Genomic DNA, 25089 nt, shown 5'->3' on the forward strand with positions numbered 1-25089 from the left:
CAGGAGAACAAGCTGAGAGCAGAACCTTCCTTTGGAACCTCGCTCCTGCCTCAGGAGCAGCAGGCACTGCTTTGATTTCAGAATCCAAAGGAGCCTGAGCAAGATATTTCCTCCTCCTCCAGGGAACAGCTGCATGGGAGGCTGGTGACCTTCTACACCACCTCCACATGCCAGCCCCTTGAGTCAGTGCCTCACTCCTGGGATAGCAGCACCAGCCCTGGCTCCCCTGTGTGCAGAGGAGGCAGGAGCTGGGGGAAGAAAAGCTGTCTAGGAGCTCTGAAAGAGGTCCATGCCTTCAAACTCTCCTGATTTTCAGGAGATTTGGGTCCAACCAGCCCCTAGGACAAACACAGAGTGGTCAGGACAACAGAGCAAGATTGGAGCTTGTCCCTGTGCTTCACTCCATTCCCCTGGCACACAGATCTTCTCACCAGGTTGAGCCTGCTGTGCTTCAGGCTTCATGCCAGACCCTCTCTGCAATCCCTAAATCCACTGGTCCAAACTCACAGGAACCCTGTTTGCAGCTTGCTCACCTAACTTAGCTCTGGAGAATGGGCAAAGCCCTGCTGCCCACAGCCTAAGCAGAGGTTATTTTGGGGCTCACTCACTACCACCAAAATGGCCTCTTCATGAATACCTTAAGAAAAACAAGAAGCAGGCAGCTGGGAGGCAGCAGTTATCACCACTGTGTCCTGGCAGGCTCTCTCCATTTTCCCCAGCTGTGAAATGGGTACTTGCACTTCCCAGAGGTCGATGAGAGCTTTTTCTGGGTATCATCCAGCCACAATCATTTCGTTCCTGGAAGTGATGCTCACAGGGGAGGGAAATCCAGTATGGCACAGTCACAGCTGATTCACCTGAGCATCCCAGGCCCTTTCCTGCAGCTCTGGTACTGGCAGGCCAGGTCTGAAGGTGCATCCTTTGATAGCAGAAACCATCTGCTGCAGGTGTCAGGGGGGCTCCCCTGGTCTGATGTGATGTACATATTTCCCTCTGGCATAACCTCTCACAAAGTCAATATATTTGCTCCATATTTGATGTCTCCCATCCCCAACACACGGCTGAGAAAATCCCCTGTACAACAGAAGCTATCTTTGGAGAAAGCTGAAAGAAGGAAATTATTAATTATACATGGAGAAGGCAGCTCAGTACATTGTGGCACATGGGCACGTCCCTGCAGGGCACTGAGCAGACCCTTCCAGTGGGATTTTCCTCCTGGATGCCTTTGGCAGCTGCCTGCTCCCCATCTCCAGGAGAGCCTCAGGGAAACCACCTGTAAAATGGGCAGCAGCCAGAGCTGGGTCTGCTGAGCCCCGTGTCCGCTCTGCCGGGAATTCAGGCAGCCTGCAAGTGCAGCTGTGCCATTGTGTGTTCCTCCCGCCAACATCTGCCTGTCCTGCTCACTGAAAAAAATCACGGAGCTGCTGCTAATTTCATTAGCAGGCCCGTCAAGCGGTTCATCAATCCATGATTTCCTGGCTTGCCGCCTCGAGGAAACAAGCGGGATCTGCTCTGAATTCACAAAGCCATCCCCTGGGGTCATCTGTCTGAAGGCTTAAAATTTCCCGAGCGCATTATTATCTCTGATTAAAACTGGGGGAGGGAGGTCTTGATTGGTTTTTGTCCCCATCCCCGGGAGCAAGGCAGACCTCCCTGAGCCTCCCCAGCAGCTCCCGACCCGGGCAGCGCTGCCCCGTCGGGGCACGGATGGAGCGGAGCCGCGGGCGCGGCTCGGGGCGGCGAGGGGAGGAAGGGACATCGGGAAACACCCGTGGTGGCACTGCCAAAGGCTTGGCTCTCCGCCCCGACCGGCTGCGGGCCCGCACCGACGGTCCCGCATGCAGGGTCCGCCCCGCTCGCAAGGAGAGTCCCGCACAGAGTCCCCTCGCCCGCCCGGGGATGTCACAGGGAGGGTCCCCCATCCCGCACAGAGATGTCGCACTGAGGGTCCCCGCTCTCTCATGGGGATGTCGCAATGAGGGTCTCCCCTCTCTCACGGGGATGTCACAGGGAGGGTGCCCCCTCTTCCTGCACGGGAATGTCGCAATGAGGGTCCCCCATCCCGCACGGGGATGTCACACTGAGGGTCGCCCAACCCGCACTGGGATGTCACACTGAGGGTCTCCCCTCTCTCACAGGGATGTCACACTGAGGTTCCCCTATCCCGCACAGAGATGTCACACTGAGGGTCCCCGCTTTCTCACGGGGATGTCCCATTGGGGATCCTCACTCTCTCACGGGGATGTCAAACTGGGGATCCTCACTCTCTCACGGGGATGTCACACTGGGGGTCCCCGCTCTCTCACACGGGGATGTCACACTGGGGGTCCTCACTCTCTCACGGGGATGTCACACTGGGGGTCCCCGCTCTCTCACGGGGATGTCACACTCAGGGTCCGAGTGTCCCCCCCATCCGGCCCGGAGGGTCCCGCGCGGGCGCGGCGGTTCCGCGGGACACAGCGCCCTCTGCCGCCCGCCCGCCGCACCCGCAGCGCCGGCATGGGGAGCGGGAACGGGCGGGAGTGCGGGATGGAACGGGAGTGCGGGATGGAACGGGAGTGCGGGATGGAACGGGCAGTGCGGGATGGAACGGGAGTGCGGGATGGAACGGGGGGTGCGGGATGGAACGGGAGTGCGGGATGGAACGGGCAGTGCGGGATGGAACGGGCAGTGCGGGATGGAACGGGAATGCGGGAGGGAACGGGAATGCGGGAGGGAACGGGAATGCGGGAGGGAACGGGAGTGCGGGATGAACGGGAGTGCAGGGATGGAACGGGAGTGCGGGATGGAACGGGCAGTGCGGGATGGAACGGGAATGCGGGATGGAACGGGAGATGCGGGATGGAACGGGAGTGCGGGATGGAACGGGAATGCGGGATGGAACGGGAGTGCGGGATGGAACGGGCAGTGCGGGATGGAACGGGAGATGCGGGAGGGAACGGGAGTGCGGGAGGGAACGGGAGTGCGGGAGGGAACGGGAGTGCGGGATGGAACGGGAGTGCGGGATGGAACGGGAGTGCAGGGATGGAACGGGAGTTGCGGGAGGGAACGGGAGTGCGGGATGGAACGGGAGTGCGGGAGGGAACGGGCGGGGCGGGAGAGAACGGGCGGTGCAGGGAGGGAACGGGCAGTGCGGGATGGAACGGGAGTGCAGGGATGGAACGGGCGGTGCGGGATGGAACGGGCGGTGCGGGATGGAACGGGCAGTGCGGGATGGAACGGGAGTGCGGGATGGAACGGGCGGTGCGGGATGGAACGGGCGGTGCGGGATGGAACGGGAGTGCGGGATGGAACGGGAGTGCGGGATGGAACGGGAATGCGGGAGGGAACGGGCAGTGCGGGATGAACGGGCAGTGCGGGGATGGAACGGGAATGCGGGGATGGAACGGGAGTGTGGGATGGAACGGGCGGTGCGGGATGGAACGGGAGTGAGGGATGGAACGGGCAGTGCGGGATGGAACGGGGGGGCGGGATGGAACGGGAGTGCGGGGCAAACAGGGAATGGGCTGTGCAGGAGAACGGGCAGTTCAGGGCAGGCTGCGAAAAAAAACCAGCTGCAAATCCATGATGGATACTCCCAGAAAAGGAGGAAGCTTGTGGCATGATAAGGAGTAGCAGACCTGCAACTACACCAATTTCATCCAAGTGCATCTTGATCATAAAAGGAAAAAAACAAACCAAACCCAGAAGAGCTACAGTTTAATTTAGAGATGACAAAAATCTTTTGTTCTTATCCCAACTTCTAATTTTGGTAATGTAAATGTTTCTACCCCCACAATCCCAAAAAGCAAGGCCACTGTTTTAAAATGGAGATCGTTCATATGAAATGCAGAGAGGCAGTTTTAGATTGGAGGGAAGGAAAGAACAAAGGAAATACCCTCAGTTTTCCACTATGAACCCTCTGGATTGGTATTTCCCCTTGTGTCCCTCCATCATTTTTGCCAAACTCTTGGCTCAGTTTGAACCAGAACATGAATTCCCTTCTCTACCAAATATTCCCCTGCTTGGAAACCAAGCCCACCCCATGAGTGCAGTGGGCTCATAGGCACAGAACCAAGAAATGAGGTGTCATCCTCCAGTCCCAGCACCTGCCCTGTGCCCTGAGGCACGAGTGACACTGCTGCTTGCAGAGTTTTGGGGGTTATTCCTGCACTGTCCCCTCCCCACCAAGCTGCTCACACCATGGAGCCCCCAGGGCTGCAGCACAGCCCGGCAGAGCTTTGCTGGCACTCGCAGTGGTGCCACGTTTCCACCCTCACACGTGTCCCTGTGGCTCTGCCTCTCATCTCTCCTCCAGAAGGCAGGGGCCTTTGCAGCCTGCAAAGCCCCAAAACTCCCGCTGAGTACAAAAAAAACCCCTGCCTAAGAAAATAAATGTGTTCTGCACTCTCTCCGAGCTACCCACAGCAAAGCAAATATGGGCAGAGTTGGCTCCCACCATGGCTTTGTTCCTTAAAAACATGTCATTTCAGCCAAGCCTCTCCTGGCACATGTGGCTGTCATTAGATAGGGGAGAGAGACACTCTCTGTGTGACTCCTGCTCGTAGCACTGCCAGCACTGCACCTCTGCATCACATTTGTCATGTGAGACAGCCACAGCCCGAACGGGAATCACGCTGCTTCCACAGCAGGAGGGCTTGGGAACGCTGTCCCCAGGGAGGTGCAGTGCTCAGGGCACCAAACCACCTGCACCAGGTGCCCCCTGAGAGCACCAAACAACAGCAGAGAGCCCTGCCAGCTCAGTGCCTCAGCCAGGGAGGTGGCCAGGGCAGTGACCCAGACCCAGACAAGCCTCTCTGTTTGCAGATGCCAGAGGCACAGTTTGGCTTTCTTGGCTGAGTTTGGGTAAAGAGCTTCTGGGGGCAGACTGGGCAGTGTTTGCAGACACTCACTGAGGGCTGATTACCTGAAGTGAGTTATAAAGGCTGAACCCAAAAGGCAATGAAAGAAGTGACAGGTCAGAGGAGGAGCCGGGACAATCCCCCGATCTGGTGCCACCTCAGGGGCTGCCATCCAGGCAGTGCCAGCAGCAGGACCTGAGAAAAGGCCCTGGCAAGGCAGCCACGGGTTTCTGTGGTTTCTGCCTTGTGAAACAGCAAACACTGCCTCAGCACAAGGTCAGACATCATCCAGCTGACTCTGCTCCCCCTCACTGCATCCCACCAGGTTAAGCTTTCTCCTCATCCTCAAACAGACTGTCTGAGCTATCAGAGAAGAAATCCTCCAGCTCCTCCTGCCTCATCTTGGACTCCAGAGCACTGATGCGCTGCTTGAGCTTCATCTGGGCGTCATTGTACTCAGCCAGGAGCCGGCCAAAGCGGCTGTGCAGCGTGTCCAGGCTCAGGGCCACCCTGTCCAGCCTCTCCTCCATGCTCTTCCCTTCTGTGCTTTCCTCTGCAGCTGACTCATCCAGCAGCCCTTCCTTGATTAGGATCTCCCTGCCACGCTCCTCCAAGATCCTTTTGGCATCAGGGTACTCTGTGACTGCTTCCATGAGATCTTCCTTTGACAGGCAGAAGAGATCAGAGTAGCCCAAGCTGCGGATGTTGGCCGTGCGCCTGTTGCCCATTTTGCTGCCTTTGATGTTGAGGATGCTGATCTCACCAAAGCAGCCCCCTGCAGTGAGCAAAGCATACTGTGTCGTCCCATCCTCGGCCACCACGGCCAGCTTGCCCTCCTTGATGATGTACATCTCCTTCCCGATGTCCCCTTTCCTGCACACGTAATCGCCGGGGCTGAACACCTGAGGGCGAAGCTTCAGCACCAGCTCCACCAGCAGCCCCGCCTCGCAGTTCTGGAAAATCCTCACCTTCTTCAGCGTCTCCAGGTGCACGTTGATGGCAATCTCTGCCCTTAACTTATCTGGGAGGTTCTTGAGGACCTCCCGTTCGTCCACTGCCTTCTTGTTGGTCCACAGGTAGTCGAACCACTTGATGACTTTGGTTTCCAAGTCCTTGCTCACCCTGCGGAACTGCATGTAGTGTTTGACGGCGTCGATCCTGGCCTGGAACCCCGCCCTGGTGGCGTTCATGTTGGAGATCATGGAGCCCACGTTCCCCACGATGGTGGCAAAGATGAGGACGCCGACGAGGAAGTCGAAGATGACGAAGAGGTACTCCTCATCCCGCACGGGCGGAGGCGTCTCCCCGATGGTGGTCAGCGTCAGCGTGGACCAGTACAGGCAGTAGACGTACTGGCGGCTCAGAGAGCCGTACTCAGGCTCTGTGACGTTGGGATACACCCAGCTGTCCTCCCCGAAGCCTATGGCCTTGGAGATGGCGTAGTAAATGCAGGCGTTCCAGTGGATGATGACCAGGATGTAAAGAACCAAGTTGCAGATGCGGAAGATGTTGGGGTGGCTGGTTCTGGTCTCGGTCCTGTCGAAGAACTCAAACATGCGGGAGAAGCGCAGCAGCCTGTTGAAACGCAGCTCGGGGCAGTGCAGTCCCACCCAAAAATAGGCCAGGTCTGTGGGCAGGGTGGAGAGCACATCCAGCTTGAACTGGAGCGTGTAGATGTAGTTATCCCGGAGCTTCTTCGGGTCCTTCACCAGCAGGCCCTGTTCCAAGAATCCTAAAGAGAAGCAAGTTACAGGATTATCTTGGTTTAAGTTTGACTTTTCCGTAGGTTTTGTGAGCACCTGAGCAATATTCTATGGTATGCCATGGATCTGTGTGCATAAATACACAGGGTCACCAAAATATTACCAGTTCCTGCTCTACTCAGTTTATCACTTCCTCTGGCAAAAGCCACCCTAAGATATAACTCAGGGTTTTATTCTGTAGCCACAAAGAAAAAGGAACACAAAGGTTTCCATCCTCCAGATCATGAATTATTGCAGTTCTGTCAGCAAACGTGCAGCCCAAGTGCTGCCTTCCGAGAACATTAAATTCTACCATTTTTCCATGCAGATAATTCATTAGCTGAGCTGATGCAGAATCAGAGATACAGACCTTCAACCATGCCCGAATACTAATAGTAATGCAGGTAATTTTGTACAATTATTCAAAGGTGAAGTTGAAAGCTGGGATGATTAATCTTTCATATTGAAACTTGCTCTGTTTCTCAGATCTTCTAATTAGATTCTTTCTCTGGAGACTGCTTCGCACCAGTGAACGCCAAGGTAGGCAAAACCCTCCACCTAATGGAAGTGTGGATTAGGCCTGTCCCTTGCAGCTCATCTGCACTTTTAAGGGATTAAAGGAAAGCCAGGATGCTGCTCCTGCTCACCTGTGTGCAGGCGGATCACTGTGTCCCCGAGATACAGAGCATCTGAGATGTAATCTAACACCAGCCACAGCACAAAATAGGTCTTTTGCAGGTCAGTGAAGCAAGCCCTGGAGGAAGGTCATCAAACAGGGTGTGAGACCACAAATCCCCACATCTTCTCTAATTATTACAGCTGATCCTGAGGCACCCAGCTCTGCAACAGAGCTTGGCCACTGGACACTCCTCTTCTAGGAATTAAAACTCCCTGCTCTGAAAAATCTGCCCTCCCTTGATGTAGGTAAAGCAACATCTTGAAACCACCTCCCAAATGGCCCTGAAACCAGCTGACAGCTGGAATTCACTGCTGTGAGTTCACAGTGATAGTGGAGGGTCTCTTTCCTTCCAGTGCCCACCAGCCCCAGCACCATCAGCATCAGTTTGATCCTGGTTGAGCCACAACAGGTGATGAGGAGGGTCAGAGCAGGCAGGAACCCTACAGCAGCTCACCTGGCTACAAGCAAGCACCAGTTGTAGAGGACAGGAACTGCAATCACAGCCAGCCAGTGGTAATACCAGTCCCCTGCAGGGTCCACCACAAAGAACAGCCATTTCCTCCTGGAAGCAGAGAGAAGAGCCAGAGCTGGCAGCGTGTGTGGAAAACAGGGCTGGAATGAACAATCTGAGCCACATCCTTCATGCCTTCCAACAGAGCTGCAGCTTGGGTGCCAGTCTGTACATCAAAACCAATCCCAGCACTGTTTGAGTTCCTTTATCCCTAAAACTGAGCTGAGAATGCAGCAGAAGAGGAAACTGTGGGATGGTAAGGCAAAGCAGGTGGCCCACATGACACAGCAGCCCAGTGGCAGAGCCAGGAACAGATGTAGGGAAGAGGGTGAACAGAAAAGTTCTCCTGAGGTGACATGACATTGCATCTCCCAGGTGAGGAAGGGACTGGTGCCAGGCAGATCTGAAGAGAAGATTAATTGGAGCAGGAAGGAAAGAGTGCTGCAGATCAGTGGCAGCACCAGGAGGGGCAGCCCAAGCCCCAGAGCAGTGGCCAGGGGGCAGCTGGCATGGCAGGGCTGCCTCCTGTGCCTCCTGCAGTCTGCACAGCCCAGCTCCAGCCTTTGAACTGCTCCCAAGTGTTTGATCCTGCTCGTCTTGGGACTCTGAGATAAGAAGTGTGTGCTCCACTTGCCAGATTCACTGGAGGAGCTGGGGAAGAGAAACTCTGTGGCTGGGCTGATAGGCTTATAGATGCTGCAGCCTGGTGGGGCAAAACACCCTCTCCCTCCCTCCCAGCTTTTAAAAATGCAAAACTCCCTCCAGTGATAGGAAAATAAACAACCCACTTGCCAACAGATTCCCCATGCCCATCCCATTACTTCTGGCAGCTTCAAAGGCAGAACCCCTGCCTGGAAATCTCCTTTCCCTGGAGCAGGCAGTGCCTGGAACTGGGGACTGGCACTCAGCACACAGCCAGTCCCAGTCCCTCTGTTCACCCTCTGGGCACTCACAGACAAGTGGTGGTCCAGTCTCTCCATTAAAATGGCTTATTTTTAACCAGAAAGTGCAACTTGAACATTTGTTTGTTGTTTTGTTTTTTTGTTTTTTTGTTTTTTTGAGAAAGGGACTCTGCTCCCTAGGACATACAGCACTGCCACAGGGGAAGCTCTGACTCACCTGCAGCCAGCCCAGAGAGTTGCAGCACCCACTAATAACATCAACAATGCTGTTAATGATGCTGGTAATTTCAGCTTTAAATCATCAGTGACAGGTGGCCAGAATCACTGATACTACAGCAAGATCAGGGCTGGAAAAACAGGGCTCTGGGTTAACCCAGGAAGAGGGAATAATCATCTGCCACTTCCCAAAGGCTTTGCACTCAGGCCTGGAGCTGTGGATCCTGCCATGGCCATGAGCAGCAGCTCATATGTGGGATTACCAGACTTGGGGCTCTTCTTATCCATGGAGCTGAGCACCTAGGAAACCCCAGGAGCTCCCACTGCATCCCCAGAACCCACTGGCACTGAGCAGCCCTTCCACAGAACACTTCAGCTCCTTCTAGTCATGAACAAGCTCCTCTTAACCCCACAGGGCAGAACAGCATTTTCTTCCATTACTAGTAAAGACCCAGATACAAGGCTCAGATTATTTTTCTCCTACAGAAAACAATTATTTCTTGGTGTTTTAATTACCATGTGCAATGGTAGGGTCCAGAGCAGTCTGTGAGCTTTGCCCTCTAATTAGGCAGCAGAAGAAAAGCCAGGTTATTGCTTCTCACCAGGAGTGTGAGCTGAGGAGATGAAAGGGCTGGATTTGAAAGAGCCTTTTCAGAAAGCTGCTCTTTGTGGGGGCACAGGCAGCAAACACTCCCTTCATCCTGCAGATGGTGAATGAGACTGGCAAATCCCACAGGTTTGTGGTTCCAGGGTGGGATGCTGTGGTTGCAGGGTGGAGTCCTGCACCCCTTGGCTTATGTCCAGCCCCTCATGTGCACAAGCTGCAGGTGCATCTTATTATAGACCCAAGGCTGGCTCCAAAAACAACCCTAGTGTGGGACTGGGATGAAATTGAGGAGGTCTGATGTGTTTCCCACCAGGGCATGGACCAGGAGGGAGAAAACCCCATGGTGAGGGACAGACCACCAGGTGCTGTGTGTCAGCCAGGCTGGCTGCCCCAGCAGGGCTGGAGAGGGCAGGAGGGACCCTTCCCATAACTCCATCCCATTTCCTTCTTTCCCATCCCCACACACAGCTGATCCCCAGCCAAGGACAGACAGGACCACAGGAGAAGGACCCTACTTTTTGTTTAACTTCTCAGTCTCCTCATCCTCAGGTTCATCACCAGCACCTGCAGCCACTGTCAGGAACTCAGGGCCCTGGAAACGCTCCAGGAAGGGGTCTGGCCTCTGCTGCTCCTCGTGCAGGCTCTTGTTGGCCCAGTCCCTGAGCACCAGCACCAGCCGGACGATCCTGGGCAGGGAGAGAGGCAGAGACAGGAGCTGTTACCAGAGCAAGGACAGAGCAAAAGCTTCAGACCCATCAAGGGGGCTACAGCTAAGAAGAAAACTCTCACAGCTCCCTCTCAAGCACTAGAAATATTTTTTACCCCTTTTAGCAATGATGTGAACCCAAAACTATACAAGCAGTAGAGACCACCCTGATAGAGTTCCACAACTTTTAGCCCAACCCAGCTGCCAGTCCCATGGAAATATGAGGAATCTGTGGGTGACTGAGGCAGAGGGAAAGGAGCCTCTGAGCCCAGTGGGGGTGAAGCCATTCCCAAAACCCTCTTCACAGGCACTGGGGCACAAAGAGCAGCATGCACAGACACTCATCCCTGCATCCCTGAATTCCATACAGCAGAAGGGGATCCTGACCCCACAGAAGGCCCCAGTGTCAAGGGCAGGCTCACCCCATGCCAGTGGCACACACAGGTACCTGGCCAAGGCTCCCTGGCCTCGGAAAGCATGCTCAGCCCTCTGCTCCCCCCCATCCAGGCTGGCTCCTCTCTGCAGCTCTGAGCTGGTGTCATCCTGGGCTGAGCAGATCCTGCAGTGGGGAAAAGGGGGATCACATCCACACTGTGCCACCATGGCACTGCCACAGCCAGGCACACTGCAGGAAGCTGGCAGCAGAGACTGGGCACCACAGCCCTGCCTTTCCCTGCCCTGGCCCACCACAGCCCCCCTCAGGCAAAGCAGGAGCAGCCTGACCTGCTGGTGCTGAGCCCTGTCCCCTCGGTGCCAGCCCTGGGCTGGTGGTTGGCTGGGGAGCTGTGCAGACCATTGCTCTTTGCTGGCATCCTCAGTGTGAGGAGACCACGGGCACACAGCCAGGGACCTGCAAAAAGCACAGAACAGCCACGAGCAAACACACACGGGACACATCACACGGTTTGAGCACAGAAATCCAGCACAGCGTGGGCAGAGAGGGTCAAATACCACAGCATGGGCTACACCATGATTCCAGTGACTCCATGAGGAGTCCTGCAGGGAGCACTGTTCTCTCCCAGAGATCCCACAGCTGCCTGGGGCTATGAAAGATGCTCTCCTCATCTTTCAGACTCCTGTGTGTTCAGAGGAACACCTCTCTTTCCTTCTCTTCCCTGGTTTTTGCCTACCTCTCCTTTACCTTTCCTACTCCCCTTGCCTTCTGTTGCCTGGCCTTTCCTGTCCCTCCCCTTCCCATTCCTTGCCTTGTGTACTCCTCCTTTTCCCTGCCTTTCCCTGCCCCTCCCTTGCCTTGCCTTTCCCAGTCCAATCCTCCTTTACCTTGCTTGCTTTCCCCTCCCCTCCCTTGCCTTGCCTTTACTTGCCTTGCCCATCCTAACCCTCCTTTGCCTTGCCTTCCTCATCCTTTCCTTTCCTTTCCTTTCCTTTCCTTTCCTTTCCTTTCCTTTCCTTTCCTTTCCTTTCCTTTCCTTCCTTTCCTTTCCTTTCCTTTCCTTTCCTTTCCTTTCCTTTCCTTTCCTTTCCTTTCCTTTCCTTTCCTTTCCTTTCCTTTCCTTTCCTTTCCTTTCCTTTCCTTTCCTTTCCTTTCCTTTCCTACCTTCTCTTGCCTTTATTTGGCTTGTTCTTCCTACCCCTTCCTTGCCTTGCCTTTACTTGCCTTGCCCATCCTAACCCTCCTTTGCCTTGCCTTCCTCATCCCTTGCTTTGGGTTGCCTTGCCTGGCCTTTCTGTGCCTTGCCTTTCCTTTTCTACTCTCCCTTGCCTTGCCTTTCCCTGTCCAATCCCTCCTCTACCTTGCTTGCTTTGCCTTCCCTTGCCTTGCCTTTACTTGCCTTGCCCATCCTAACACTCCTTTGCCTTGCTTTCCTCATCCTTTGCTTTGGGTTGCCTTGCTTTTCTCTGCCTTTCCTTTTCTACCCTCCTTTGCCTTGCCTTTCCTTTTCTACCCTCCTTTGCCTTGCCTTTTCTGTTCTACCCTCCTTTGCCTTGCCTTTTCTACCCACCCTCGCCTTGCCTTTCCCGGTCCAATCCCTCCTTTACCTTGCTTGCTTTCCCCTCTCCTCCCTTGCCTTGCCTTCCTCCTCCTTTGCTTTGGGTTGCCTTGCCTGGCCTTTCTCTGCCTTTCCTTTTCTACCTTCCCTTGCCTTGCCTTTCCTTTTCTACCCTCCCTTGCCTTGCCTTTTCTACCCTCCCTTGCCTTGCCTTTTCTACCCCTGCCTCCCCTCCCCTCCCCTTCCCTCCCCCGCTCCTGCCTTGCCCTGCCTGTCCCTCCTTTCCCCGCTCCCCGGGCCAGCGCTGCCACCCCCCGGGAAGCCACCAGCGTCCACTTACGAGCGCGGCGTCCCCGCAGCCGTGAGCGCTGTGCTGCAGCCTCAGGCGGGCTGGCAGGGCTGCCTGGGGAGCATCCCTGCCCCAGGAGCTTCCCGGGGCTGCCTGCGGAGCTTTGGCAACACCAAGCTCGCAGAACAAGCAGAGGTGCCCGGCGGTGGCAGCGGGGACAGCGCACACTGTGTCTGTCACCGCCCTGCTCGTCCCCTGAGCATCCTCCGTGCCCCGAGACACTGACACAGCCAGCCTTGTGTCTGGGGATGAAAGGGGAGGAGGGAGAGGTGCTGCTCGGGGATGCAGGTGTGCCCTTCTCCCCCACCCGTCACCTCCTCGGGGCTGGAGGGACCCCAGGAACTCCAGGACAGTGCCCAGCTGAGATCTCAGCCATCCTGAGCAGCTCTGTGCCCAGTCCCCACTGTGCAGCCAGGGACAGGCACAGCCAGCACCCCCAGGTGGGCTCAGGTCCTGCCACACCAGGGGATGCACCTGGATTGCAGCAGGGCTCTGCTCCCACTCCCCTCCCAGCCCCTGCCCTGGGGAAAAGCAAAGATGGTGATTGCTCCCCTGCTTCAGAGGCTGTGCCACAGCTCCTGCCAGGATGGAAAACTGGAAAAAGCAGACACATTTTAACACCCTCACATCCACTTACCTCTTCTCCTGCTGGCAGAGCAGGGGATCAAAAGTGCTGGAGTCCCATCAAAGAGAGCTGCAAACTTTGAAGGTGATCATGAAATGAACCTTTGACCAATTTTTGCCCTCTTATTTTGCTCAGGAAGTAATTCTAATACCCAGTTAGCAAAAAATCTGCATCCCCAAGGCAGTAAGGAAGAGGTCAGTTTTTATCCTCTCCCTCCAGGGTGTAACCATTTGCAGTAGCTGGGACTGGATCCATTCCTGATGGGCACATGGAGTCCTGCACCTTGTGCAGGGCTGATCTGAAAGCACCAGCACAGAAAATCTCTTTCATCTTTGCTATCAAAGGTTTACCTTTTATTTTGCCCTTCAAAGCCTCAAATTTCACTTGCTCTGATCTCACTGAGCACCTGGGCAGCAGGGAGTCCAAATGAAGACACAGAATTTCTCACTTGGCTGGGGCTGTGGCTCCTGGGTGAGCACCCAGCAGCACAGGATGTCACCCTGCTCTTGTCCCCACATCACAGGCTCCAGGTGACAGCTCACCAGGAGCACTGGCAGCAGCTCCCCCTTCCAACTCTCTTTTTGCTCCCTGCCTGCAGCTGCCTCCAAAAGGAACATGGGAACTCCAGGAGCTGCTCCCTCGAGCACCATCATGCACAAAACACTTTATTTGCTGTGCAAGTCGTTGTGGCAGCAGCCCTGGGGAACACCCAGCCCTGCCACGTGTGCTGCCTTGGGACAAAGCAGCCAAGGGGAGGAGGCAAGGAAGAGAAAAAAGGAAATAAAAGCATCAGACTCCAACAGGGACAGCATGAAGCAGAAGATTTTCTCCTCAAGATTCCCCCTCAGCCAGGGCAGCTGGGGCTGAGACACCCACGAGCAGGAACCTTACCTGTTCCCACTCACTGGGACACCAGGATCAGACTCCACAGAAAAGAAACATGTCCAGAACACACAGAGTTTATTAAAATATGCATTTTGTGGTCAGTGTTTCCAGATTCACACCAGAATTTATGCCTTACATAGAAGTCATATTATATCTTCCACAACCTGCCATGAGAACACGTCCAGTTTGACCACCTCTCCTCCAAACACCTTCAAGCCATGCAAATTCATCCATTCTACCCTAAAATACAACTCAAAATAAACCCCAAACACCTTCCTCCAAAACACCTCTCAAAGGAGAGAAACCCATTTACCTCACACTCTTTATACACAACAGTTGTGTAAGGTCCTCTGGTGGCCCTGACCACATCCCTGGGCCACAGGAGCCACCCATCCTGCACATCCCCCTGCCACAGCACAGCACACTGAGCCCACCACACCATCCTGGCTCTCATCTCCAATAAATCCCAGCTCAGCAGTCAGCCACAGGTTCAGACCTGCAATTACTTTATTTATTAGCCACTGTCCAGCTGCCAGATTCACAGTCACGGACGCTGGATGCGGTGTCAAGCAGAAAACACCCGAGCACTGATGTCTGTAAATAAGCTACTGGGACATCTGGATGACATGTAGATCCAGCTATAATTAGGTACAGGTGACACAGAGAGGTCCTGTTAAGCCTTGCCAAAACCTGCCCCCAGGGCCTGCATGCACAACTCCAGCAGATGTGCTGGATGAACCACCAAAAACGTCTCAAAGTCATCCCAGAATTGAGTGTTACTAAACTCTAGAGAAGGAAACAAACAGAAAAGCTGTTGAACTGACCTTGTTTGTGGCTAAAGAGCATCTGGGTCAGGGATTTCCCTCACCCATGTTTTTGCAGCATTGCTGAAGTTGCAGCCTGGCAGTAAAACCTGGGAGAGACACTCCCCCACTCCTAACAAATATCTATTTTCCCTGACCTGTTTGGTGCTATTGCTGTTGGCATGAGGTTATATAACCCAGAGTCACCATGGGGAGGTTTCCCATGTAAACCTCTTCGAGACTCTGGATAAGCCCAGATGTCAGCAAGGCTCTTACAGTCACTCTGGACTGAACAAACCTGCTGTGGCTGCAGGGATGGGAGCTCCTGGCCCCTCCAGCTCCACTCCTGGCACAGGAGACCTGGCTGTACCACCTCCACCAAACAGCTGAAAAAGGAAGAAAACCCAGCAGAAGTTTAGAAACACTCAGTCACTCTAGAGAAGATGAGGAATTGCCCACAGCAATCAGCTGACAACTTTTATGGGGTCAGAGTTGAGATGTCCAAGGTGGGATGTGGCCAGGGGACCAGGCTATGACTGGAACAGAACCCCATGTCCACAAACACCCAACACCTCAGGTTTGCATCTCCTCTGGCAGCCTGAGGGCAGCTGCACAGAACAGACACCTCCTGTGCCAGCCACCAAGTTCTGGGAAGACCTCAGCTCCTCACAGCAGCTTCTCACACCTCCACTGCCATCAAGGATGAAGGACACAGATTCCTGAGGGCCCACAGTGCAGACAGCAGTCCTAGCCAAGGAAAAAAGAGTTTCACTGCTGCAAGTACACAAGAAATGCTCCTCTTCCAGGTGAGCAGGGGAGGTCAGGCAGGGGCTGTCATCTTCTGAGCCAGAGCCAGGTGTTGATGAGGCAAGCAGAGAGCATCACAGAGTAGAGCAGGGCCTCCTTCTGCCTCCAGGCATGGCACTGCTCCTCCAGCACACGCAGCCTCCCCGAGATCCTGGCCAGCTGCAAGGGAAGAAGGGGCACTGTCACTCCTGGATCCCTGAAATCTGGTTTTTTGAGCTTTCTGTGCTTCCTGGCACTGACCCCCTGGAGAACACTGCTTTTGACCTGAGGCCCTGGAGAATGCTTCCAAATTTGAGTGATGGAGTTAAAATCACGGGTGTGTAGTTAAATAGAAGCCTGTGCTTTCACACAGTAAAAGGTTTTAAATATGAGGTTTTTGTAATATAGTAATAGGTATGGGACAAGAAGGAGGAATTTGGGTGATATCCCTTTTTAGTGCTCATATTCCTTCTTCATGTTTTTAGGTAGTAGTTTCTGGTTGGGCAGTTAGTGCTGCACTGAGGGTCATGGGAATTTAGTTATTGGGTTAAAAGTATAAATAATATAAATATATTAAGTGATAATTCTCTACTGGACAGTTAATCCTTCCAACTAGCTAAGTTCAGCTCCATTCTGCTCACTTTTAGCTGGTAGCTAGAAGGTTGCTGAACTTTCTGTACTTTTGATAAGATTTAATAAACAACCAAGCCTGAACACAAGAAAGTCTGTTTCCTTCTTGTGTTTTTTAATCCTCTAAGTGAAGACAGAAGAGATCCAGACAAACCACTAATTAAGTGCTGCAAAACACCAGCACTGTTTCATGTCAGCACCCCAGAAGCGTGGGACAGCAAGGGATGGAAAGATGGGAGCTGCTGCCTCCTTCAGGTCTTCCTTTCCTAAAGCAGCAGCTACCCTTGTGTGAGAGGACAAAGCAGCACCTCAGGTCTGCAGCAGATGCTGCAGGAAAAGATTCTTCCCACCAGGGAGCCCCTCTCAGTGCCACCAGAGGGGTCTGGCTGTGTCCTGCAGCCCCTCAGGGTAGGAGCTCGGTGGATTAACACAAATATAAACCCTCTCCTGCCTCTCTGTAAGGTGGGACCAGCCTGACAGCACCAGCCCACCAGGACTGAGCAGCTTCCTCCCTCACCCACCCCCTGTGGCTCCCCCAGAAAACATCAGCAGCCCTTCAGCCCCATCTCACCTGCCTTCTCATCACTGCCACCTCTGTCACCCCAGCCTCCTCCAGGGCGCTCTCTGCAGCTGGGATGGGCTCCTGGCAGCTGGGGAAGGAAAGCAGAGATGCAGGTGGGCAAGCACTGCTCCTGGGGTGCAGCTGACTCCCCAAAAATGCAGGGCAGCCACGGGGAGCTGAGCCATGCAGGGAGCGTGTCCCAGGCTGTGCTGCACCAGGAGAAAGCAAACAGCACCTGCACAGCATCCTCTCCCCTCCTCTTAACCCCATCATGCTCACTGGTACCCTCCAGCTGCACCCAGAGGGGTCAGGACAGACAGACAGCACATGCCAAGGCAGGCAACAGGAAACACATGCTCCTGTTTCTTAGAGGTACAACAGAGAGAAAACAGATCTGCTAAGCACCCATTCTCTGTAGTCCCAGGGATGCACTGAGGGCTGGATAAAACATCTTTAGAGCCAGTCAGGTAAACAGGTATCAGTGCTGAAATGGAGGGTGATCCCATTCACATCAGCAGGTGAGGAAGCTGCCATCAGCTGGAAGGATCTATCACTTTTTGCTCTTGTAGCCAATTTTACCTGCAATTTGGAACATGAGCAAGCAACCCAAATGTTCACCACTTTCTTCTCTCCCTGGAAACACAGGGGCCCCCACTGGAATGAGCTGCTGTACTGATCCCCAGGGCAGACCCTGGACACACTGAGTCACAAAATAAAGTAGATCCACAGTGAGAAAAACAGAAATTCCTGTCATCATAGGCTAGCCCAAAATCAGCTGCTCTATAACCAAAGCCCCCCTGTGCACAGCAGTAACTCACACAGCACTCACTGATCCCACAGGGGTTAACAAGCACCTAACCCCACTCCTTGGAGACCCTGGGGAGGAGAGGGGGTTTATCCCTGTTGGTAACATGATGCTGATCTTGCTGAAGACAAGCCAGAAGAGCATGTGGAGATTCACTGAATCCCCTTCTGAAACTCCATTTATGAGATAATGCTTCCATAAAATGCAGCTGCAGTGAAGAATGACAGTCACAACAGAAAGAAAATGCAATTTTCCCCAGTAGAGAACCATGAAAAAAGGACACATCCTGCAGCTTTTGATTCAAAATCCCAGTTGATACAGGTGAACACCCTTTAAAGCAGAGACTAGAAATTGCCTTCTGGTGATTCACACCCTTCAAGAGGTCACTGTCAGCCAGGTATTCCAGCCTCTGTCTGAGACCAGCCTTCACTAAAATTTCAGGACAAACAAGTCAGCACAGTGTTTTTGTTTATTTTATTGTTGCACAGGGGTACAAAGCTGTCATATTGAAGGGATGTCTGCATCTAAAGGGATGTAAAGTACTAAGAAGAGGTGTTTGAGGGTGGCTGGTTCCAAAGGGAGATCAGGGCCTGGGAAGGATCCCTGAGTTATCCCACTGCATTAGAGCAGCTCTGCAGGCTACCATGCCCTGAGTGTCCTCCACTGCTGGAGGGAGGAGGCAGAAGGTCTTTTGTAGCCACTAACCAGATCTCTTGGTCATTAAGAAATTAAAATGATGTTTGGAGGCAGCCTCAGCCTACAGTTTTTAAGAGCAGAGACATCACTTTGGATCATCAGCAAGCAGCAGCCAGCTGGGGAGGGAAGGCAGGATGTGCCACTGATGATGGATGTGATGATGGATGCTGGTTCTCCTCCCTTTCTGCCTGGAGGCTTTGCTCAAGGAGAATGAGATGTATTTAGATGTTCCTCCAGCAGCCTTAGAGCAGTGGGGACACCTTAAGGCTGCAAGGATGTTTTTTAACAAAGAGAATTTACTGCAGTGGCACAGATAAGGGTGTGGAGATGGTTCCTCCAGCACATCTGGAGGGATTGAGGCACTGCAGACCTGCTCCAGGGAGCACAAAGGGACACCACAGCCTGGCCAGGGGCTGTGGCTGTGGGATGAGTGCAGCCAGCTCATGGCAAGGCTAATTAGGAGTGACCAAGAGACATCCAAAGGTGCTGGGAGCCTGCAGGAGAGGCTGAGTTAGGGACAGCACCTGGGGCAGGATGGGTGCTCTAGATTTTGGCTCCTTTCACATACCCCTCTCCAACAAGCTATGAAAGCATACAGAAAAGTCAGTCCTTGCTTAGCAGCAATGCCCCAGCAGCACTGGGTCACTCAGGGTGCCCAGGGTTAAGCTGAGCAGCAGACTCAAGCCTGGCTGGGTTAGTAAAGCCTGGCACCCAGAGCTGGCAGACAGGACAGCTGAGAAGTCCAAGGCAGCCACACAGGACCACCCTGCAGCCCACAGCCCACACAGCTCGTGCCTCAGCAAGGCACAGCCAGTCCTGCCAGGGGGACAGAGAGCTGGCTCAGGACTAGCCAAAGTCACCTGGACTGTGCTGGGTCTCGCAGGGAGTCCTGGACACGCTGGAAGAGCACCTGGCCCAGCAGGCACATGGTCTGGAAGATGTTCTGCATGGAGTAGATCCTGCCTGCCTCGGTGAGGAGGGGGAGTGGGGCACTGGGAGCAGGCAGGGGGCACGAGTCTGGCCTGGGTGCACACAGAGTCATGCCTGTTACTCCCTGGTCTCACGCAGCAGGGCACAGCCTGGCATCAGGCACTGCCCCTCACCCCTTCAGCAGCTCCAAGCACCTCTGGGCAATGCCCCTGGCACCCAGATCCCAATGGCATCAACTGGGAGAACCCTCCCCAGCAGCCCCCAGACTCAGAGGCAGCCACCTGATTCCTCCAAAGCCAGCCATGGCTGTGTGCCATGCTGCTCTCCTGCCTCCCAGGACAGCTCTGGACATAACTGGGACTTAAGTGGGACAGCAGTCTCTGCTCCAGGAGTTCCCCCACTGCAGAGACTCTGGAGCCCCAGGCCATGAGCAGAGGCCTGGGGAACAACACAGCTGCCTCCAAAGCTGCCCAGCACAAACATCTCTGGCACCAAAGGCTGGATGAGCAGGACTTGCCAGGCACAGCATTGCTGTGATGTGGATCCCCCATGCCCCTCTCAGGACACCAACACCAGCTTCAAACCAGCCCAGTGAGAGGAGAAGCTGCTCCTCACCCACCCTGGTGCCTCTGGGCCCCTGCTCACCCCTCGTGCTGCTGTCCTGGGCTGTGCAAGGCCAGCTGGGCACAGTCACTCGGGGTCCTGTCCCTCCGTGACCTGCTGCTGGGATGGCCCTGTGGGAATCAAACACAGCCAGGTTAGCACAGGGCTGAGCCCAGCCTGGTGCCCTGTGTGGGCTCTGGGGCCACCAGCACTCAGTGGTGGGGGCACTACAGGAGCCCCAAGCTCCTGCTGCTGCTGCAGGTGGGGACAATGCTCAGAGCAGACAGAGGGTCCCCAGCACCAGCCTGCTGATCTGAACCCTAGCCAGATCAAAACCCCTGAGCCCATCCAGGATCAGCTCTCGAATTTCAGGAAGGTTAAAGCACTTGAGGAGGCAGAACAGCAGCTCCAGCAGCCAAACCAAGTCTTTGCCTGCCCATGACTCTTTGAAAGAGTCTCACACAAGGGTTAAAATCTGCTTTTGGCTCTGACCCCAGATCCCTTTACACTGCTGTGATGAACCAGCTCTACCTCATACTGCATCAAGAAGAAAAAGAGGTTGGAAAAGAACTTAAAAAGCAGCAGCAGCAGCAGCCAGTGGTGGGACTGCACCTACCTTAGCCCACCCCCTGCCCACAAAACACAGCAGGAGATGTGGCTGAATCCGGGTCCCAGCACACAGGTGTGCACTGGTTCTGGTCAGAAACCTCTCCATCCCAACCCCCTCACCCCCAGGGCCTCCTGGAAGATGCATCCTGGCTTGGAGCAATCTGCAGGTGCCCAGATTTGGGGCTCCCATCCCCAGGCACGTACCGATCGCCGGCGGCGCTGGGCGCTGCCTCTGCTGCCCGAGGGCAGGAAGGGAACGTCCCCAGGGGGGCCTGGGGACACGTGCACCACCACAGAGGGGACCTTCCTCGGCTGGCTCAGCAGCACTGGCCTCAAACTGGTGTCTGGTATCTCTGCAGAAAGGAGAGAGGGAAGAGTTAAGCCAAGCTGAGTGGCCTCGGGCGAGGGAAGAGAGATGCACCCAGGTGGAGAGTCACTGTGTTCAGTGCAGGAGGACAAACACTGTGCCCTGGGTGCTTTGGACAGCCCAGAGAGGCAGAGCCATTGCTTCAGGACAGCTTTCAGAGCTGTTCATCAAAGACAGCACCAAATGTCCAGCATTCCAAAGCAGGGACCCTACAGAGACATGGAGGGAGATGCCTCCACACTTTGCCCCTCACCTGTTGGAATCAAGGCCCCTCCAGACTTCTGCTGGTGACCTTTGCCCACCTCTTCCCAAAGCATCCACCATCCTGCCCCACATTCCTGAAGAAAAGTGCCTGCCCCCATCCTCTCCTCCAACAAAGCAAATCAGATTTCTGAAAGGGTCCTACTCCCTAGGACGTTGTGCCCCACCAACCTCCAGCCACCCCAAAAGACAACCCAGGGCTCCACCTGCCAGAGAAATCCTATCAGGGATGTGCATCCGAAAGGACACAGGGACATCCTCTGTCCCTGTCCTCCTGTCCCCAGGGCTGCAGCTCTCTGCCACCTTCAGCCTGTTGGGAACCTGCATCCTTTGGTTGATGGCTTCTGTGAAGAGCAGGTCACAGTGCCCCCGGCTCAGGTCCAGCCCCCAAAGTGGCCACATCTCTGCAGGTGTCCTCAGATGTCCTGGGGGGGTTCACAAAGAGGGAAAGAAAGCTGCAAAGTGGCAACAAGGAGCAGCACTTCCAAAAGTGGCAATGGGCAGCTCTTCTTGCACCTGCACAGGGACAGCACTGTGTGCTGTAAGAGCCAAGATCCAGGCACAAACAACCCAAAAGGCAGACACACATTTACCTGGGAGAAGGGGATGTCCCTCAGTGCCCTGGCAGGGACAAGGTGTCCTGGGAGCCATGTATGAGCTCAGCACCCACTGCCTCAACTGATAGCAGGGAAAGGGCTCAGCACACAGTTCAGTGCATCCTAAAAACTAGTGAAAAAATTATTTTCCATCCCGAAGGAACGTTTTTTGGAGGGCTGTATATGAACACTTTTGTGTTCATATACATCTTTGAGTAAAAATGAGGTTTTCTAAAAGCAAAACGCACTTTTTGGTGATGGGCTCCCAGGTGACCACAGGAAAGGTTTTGGTGCTCAGGTTTTCTCCACACACACACACATTCACTGCAGTATCCCCAGGGCCATACCCCACTCCCCCCACGATCCTGCTCTCCTCAGGTGACCCACATCCAGCCAAGGAGGGACTCTGCCCTGAGCAGAGCTGCCAGATGCTGAACCACCCTCCCAGAGGGGAAGGAAAACCACACATCCCCTTCCTCAGCTTGGAGCACAGCCCCCAGCTCAGCCTTCTCCCAGGTGGGGACCAGCAGCAAGGAGGGACTCAGTCCCCAGCTCTCCCTGACAGCAGGACCAGGACATGGGACACAGACACCACCTGGGGCTTTGCAGCTCTCAGGACACACAGTGGCCCCGTGCCTCAGTTTCCCCTTTGCCAAGTCACAGGTTTTAGAAGTGCTCTGGGGCCACAATGTCCCAAGACTTTCACTGAGCCACACAATGTACACTTTTGGGAAAGAAGCCCCAAAAGTCACCTTCCTGGCTCCCAGCATATGCAGTCTTTATTCCCTCCCAAAAAAGCTGCAGCTGAGGAGAAAACCCCAACAAGCAAGAGGTGCTGAGGCTGGAAGACCCCAGCCTAACCCCAGTGCTGCCCAGGCACTCCAAACATGCATGCACAGCATCCCTGCACCCTCCTTGCTGGCACCTTTTGATCTCATCATGACCAAAAAGGTCCTTCTTTGCTCCTAGGAAAAAAAATCTCCACCCTAAGAGGGGCCAGCAGCAGCCAGGGCTGCTCAGCACTCCCTCACTGCTGCTCCTCAGGGCACTTTGGACCCCCTCACCTTCCCCAGCCCCCTGCAAGCCTTTAGGATTTCACCCAGGGAAAATCCTTTAGGATTTTTCACCCAGGAGCAGAAGGAAATCCCTGGGAAAGGATCACAGACCTGCTCCCTGCAGCTGCCAGGCCTTGGCACTGGGTACAGGAGGGTGGCAGAACCAGCTCAGGACTGCCATAACCAGCACTGCCAGTGATTGCTCACCTCGTGCTGCTCCCTGCTCCTCTACCATTAAAAACCTTTGAATTACACAGGGATGTGCCCAGCATCAGCAGTGGTGATTCCCTGATTCCAGCCCTGCAGACAATGCACCCCTGTCCCTGCACTGGGTCTGTGTCCCTACTGGGGACCCCCACCACCCTGCCCTTGGGTCTCATAACACACTCACACTCCTGCCTCTCCCAAAAACCCCAAAGAAAGTGGATTTTTGCAGGCATCTCCTACTCAGAAACAGGACAGTAATTCCTGGGATGGCCCCAAAATGTGTCAGTCCCACAGGAGAACCCTGGATCAGACCCCCAGCCAGGGTACAGCACCATGGAGACACCACCAGGTTTCTCCTTCACATTTCTGGAGCTTCAGAGGAGTGAACACCCTTGTGTTGCATTCCCAGCCTGTTCTCTGGGAAACCAGCATATATTAACAGCAGTAAATCTGGAGAGGGCAGATCTGTTCATTTTCTAATCACTTGTGAAACCACTGCAGCTCCCCAGGAACAGAGGGATGGGAAGGGGTGAGAAGCAGGCTCTGAGACTAAGCTATTAAGAAAGAAGAGAGAGAAAAAAAAAAATCAGCTGTCAGAAGTCATACGAACAAAATGTTTAAGTGGCTGGATTTCCTCCTTTAACTTTCTTTAGGGCTTTTTGGAGCTCTTGCCGAGCACCCCCACCCGCCTGGAGAGGCTCAGCCTCTGCTTTGGCACTTCTCCTTGGATTTGCAGTGACGGCGAATTTCCGGCTCGCTAAGCCGGAGTAGGTTTAAGTCCTGCAAGCCAGGAAAACCTGCCCTGGGGAGGGAAACTCCACAAGCTCCCTCTGTCTGTCCCTCTCCAGCCCAGGCCACCCCAAACAGGGGACCAGCCTTGTCCAGCACACCCCGATCGCCTCTCGGGGTGGGGAGTGGAGGGAGCAGTGGGTTTGCTCCGGGTCGGGATGAGCCTTGTCCCGGCAGAGAGGGGACACCGGGAGGGAAAGGGCCAGAAAAGGGACACCGGGAGGGAAAGGGTTCCTCACCCGGCTGCCCCGGGATGGCTCCGGGCACACCGAGCGCTGATCCCCGCGGGGGCGGAGGGGACACACGGGAAGGGAAGGCACAGGGGGGTCCCAAACCCTGCCGGTGGGACCATCCCGGCCCTGCTCCGGCCCTCGCAGAGGCACGGCACTGCAGGGCGCACGGACAAGGGGACACTGCGGGACAGGGCAGGGACACTTACTTTTATCGCAGACCGACGCAACTTGACGGACCTGTAAACAGCCGCGCCCGCTCCGGACGGGGCGGTGCCGGCGGGGACAGCCCGGCCCCCGGTAATGAGCCCGGCCCCTGGTAATGAGCTCAGCCCCCGGTAATGAGCTCAGCCCCCTCTGCAATTAGCCCGGCCCCCCCGGTGTCCAGCCCTGCCCCGGTGTCCAGCCCTGCCCCCGGTGTCCAGCCCAGCCCCCCGGTGTCCAGCCCTTCCCCAGTGTCCAGCCCTGCCCCAGTGTCCAGCCCAGCCCCCCGGTGTCCAGCCTTGCCCCCCGGTGTCCAGCCCTTCTCCAGTGTCCAGCCCTGCCCCGGTGTCCAGCCCTGCCCCCGGTGTCCAGCCCTGCCCCAGTGTCCAGCCCTGCCCCATGGTGTCCAGCCCTGCCCCAGTGTCCAGCCCAGCCCCCCGGTGTCCAGCCCTTCTCCAGTGTCCAGCCCTGCCCCGGTGTCCAGCCCTGCCCCCGGTGTTCAGCCCTGCCCCAGTGTCCAGCCCTGCCCCAGTGTCCAGCCCAGCCCCCGGTGTCCAGCCCTGCCCCAGTGTCCAGCCCTGCCCCAGTGTCCAGGCGATCCCTGCTCGCTTAAAGCCGCAGCCGGTAATTAACACGTTGGGACTAATGCTGGTGCCACCTCCCCCGGGAGCCCTCCTGTCCCCAGCCCTGCTCAGCCTTGCGCTGGAACACAGGGATTGCTCTCTCCAGGGGCAGAGCCAAACCCAGGACCGTGTCCTCGTGTCCCCGTGTCCCCATCCCCGGGACTCTCGCAGACAAACCCCGCAGCCCCCAGCCCTGCCCGGAGCTGATCTCTGCCCCTCCGCAGCGATAAAATGATTCTTTGGGATTAACGGCAGTTTTAAAACTTCTGAATGGGGACAGGGTCCAGGACCTGACCGTAAAATCTGGGTTTGAAAGGA

The 25089-nt window shown here is 55.2% G+C and overlaps 2 protein-coding genes across 2 annotated transcripts; both read right to left on the reverse strand.

Annotated features, from left to right (window-relative positions):
- Positions 1-3732: 3732 nt before the first annotated feature.
- Positions 3733-11107, reverse strand: CNGA2 (cyclic nucleotide gated channel subunit alpha 2). The gene is made up of 6 exons (XM_056491414.1): positions 10928-11107; positions 10653-10763; positions 10014-10184; positions 7717-7824; positions 7231-7337; positions 3733-6573 (listed from the first exon to the last, which is right to left on the reverse strand). The coding sequence occupies exons 1-6, from the start codon at positions 11014-11016 to the stop codon at positions 5168-5170; spliced, it is 1992 nt and encodes a 663-aa protein (XP_056347389.1). The 5' UTR covers positions 11017-11107; the 3' UTR covers positions 3733-5167.
- Positions 11108-14073: 2966 nt separating this feature from the next.
- On the reverse strand, positions 14074-24266 carry FATE1 (fetal and adult testis expressed 1). Its single transcript, XM_056491398.1, has 8 exons — positions 24154-24266; positions 23410-23479; positions 21274-21492; positions 20644-20792; positions 19873-19961; positions 19158-19319; positions 16806-16884; positions 14074-15784 (listed from the first exon to the last, which is right to left on the reverse strand). The coding sequence occupies exons 3-8, from the start codon at positions 21467-21469 to the stop codon at positions 15653-15655; spliced, it is 807 nt and encodes a 268-aa protein (XP_056347373.1). The 5' UTR covers positions 21470-21492; positions 23410-23479; positions 24154-24266; the 3' UTR covers positions 14074-15652.
- Between the last annotated feature and the right edge of the window lie 823 nt (positions 24267-25089).

The sequence above is a fragment of the Oenanthe melanoleuca genome, chromosome 4A, assembly GCF_029582105.1.
Source record: "Oenanthe melanoleuca isolate GR-GAL-2019-014 chromosome 4A, OMel1.0, whole genome shotgun sequence".
Lineage (NCBI taxonomy): Eukaryota > Metazoa > Chordata > Aves > Passeriformes > Muscicapidae > Oenanthe > Oenanthe melanoleuca.

Bases quoted from the DNA above. Each gene is read 5' to 3' on its own strand.
- CNGA2 (XM_056491414.1), bottom strand. From the start codon at position 11,016: ATGCCAGCAAAGAGCAATGGTCTGCACAGCTCCCCAGCCAACCACCAG. The intron at 10,764-10,927 runs GTCAGGCTGCTC...TCCCCACTGCAG, and splicing joins ACAGGGCTCAGCACCAGCAG to GATCTGCTCAGCCCAGGATG. The intron at 7,825-10,013 runs GTAGGGTCCTTC...CTCTGCTTCCAG, and splicing joins ACTGAGAAGTTAAACAAAAA to GAGGAAATGGCTGTTCTTTG.
- FATE1 (XM_056491398.1), bottom strand. From the start codon at position 21,469: ATGTGGCCACTTTGGGGGCTGGACCTGAGCCGGGGGCACTGTGACCTG. The intron at 20,793-21,273 runs GTGGAGCCCTGG...TCCTTTCTGCAG, and splicing joins TGATAGGATTTCTCTGGCAG to AGATACCAGACACCAGTTTG. The intron at 19,320-19,872 runs GTGAGCAGGGGC...GTGTGCACCCAG, and splicing joins CCAGGACAGCAGCACGAGGG to GCCAGACTCGTGCCCCCTGC.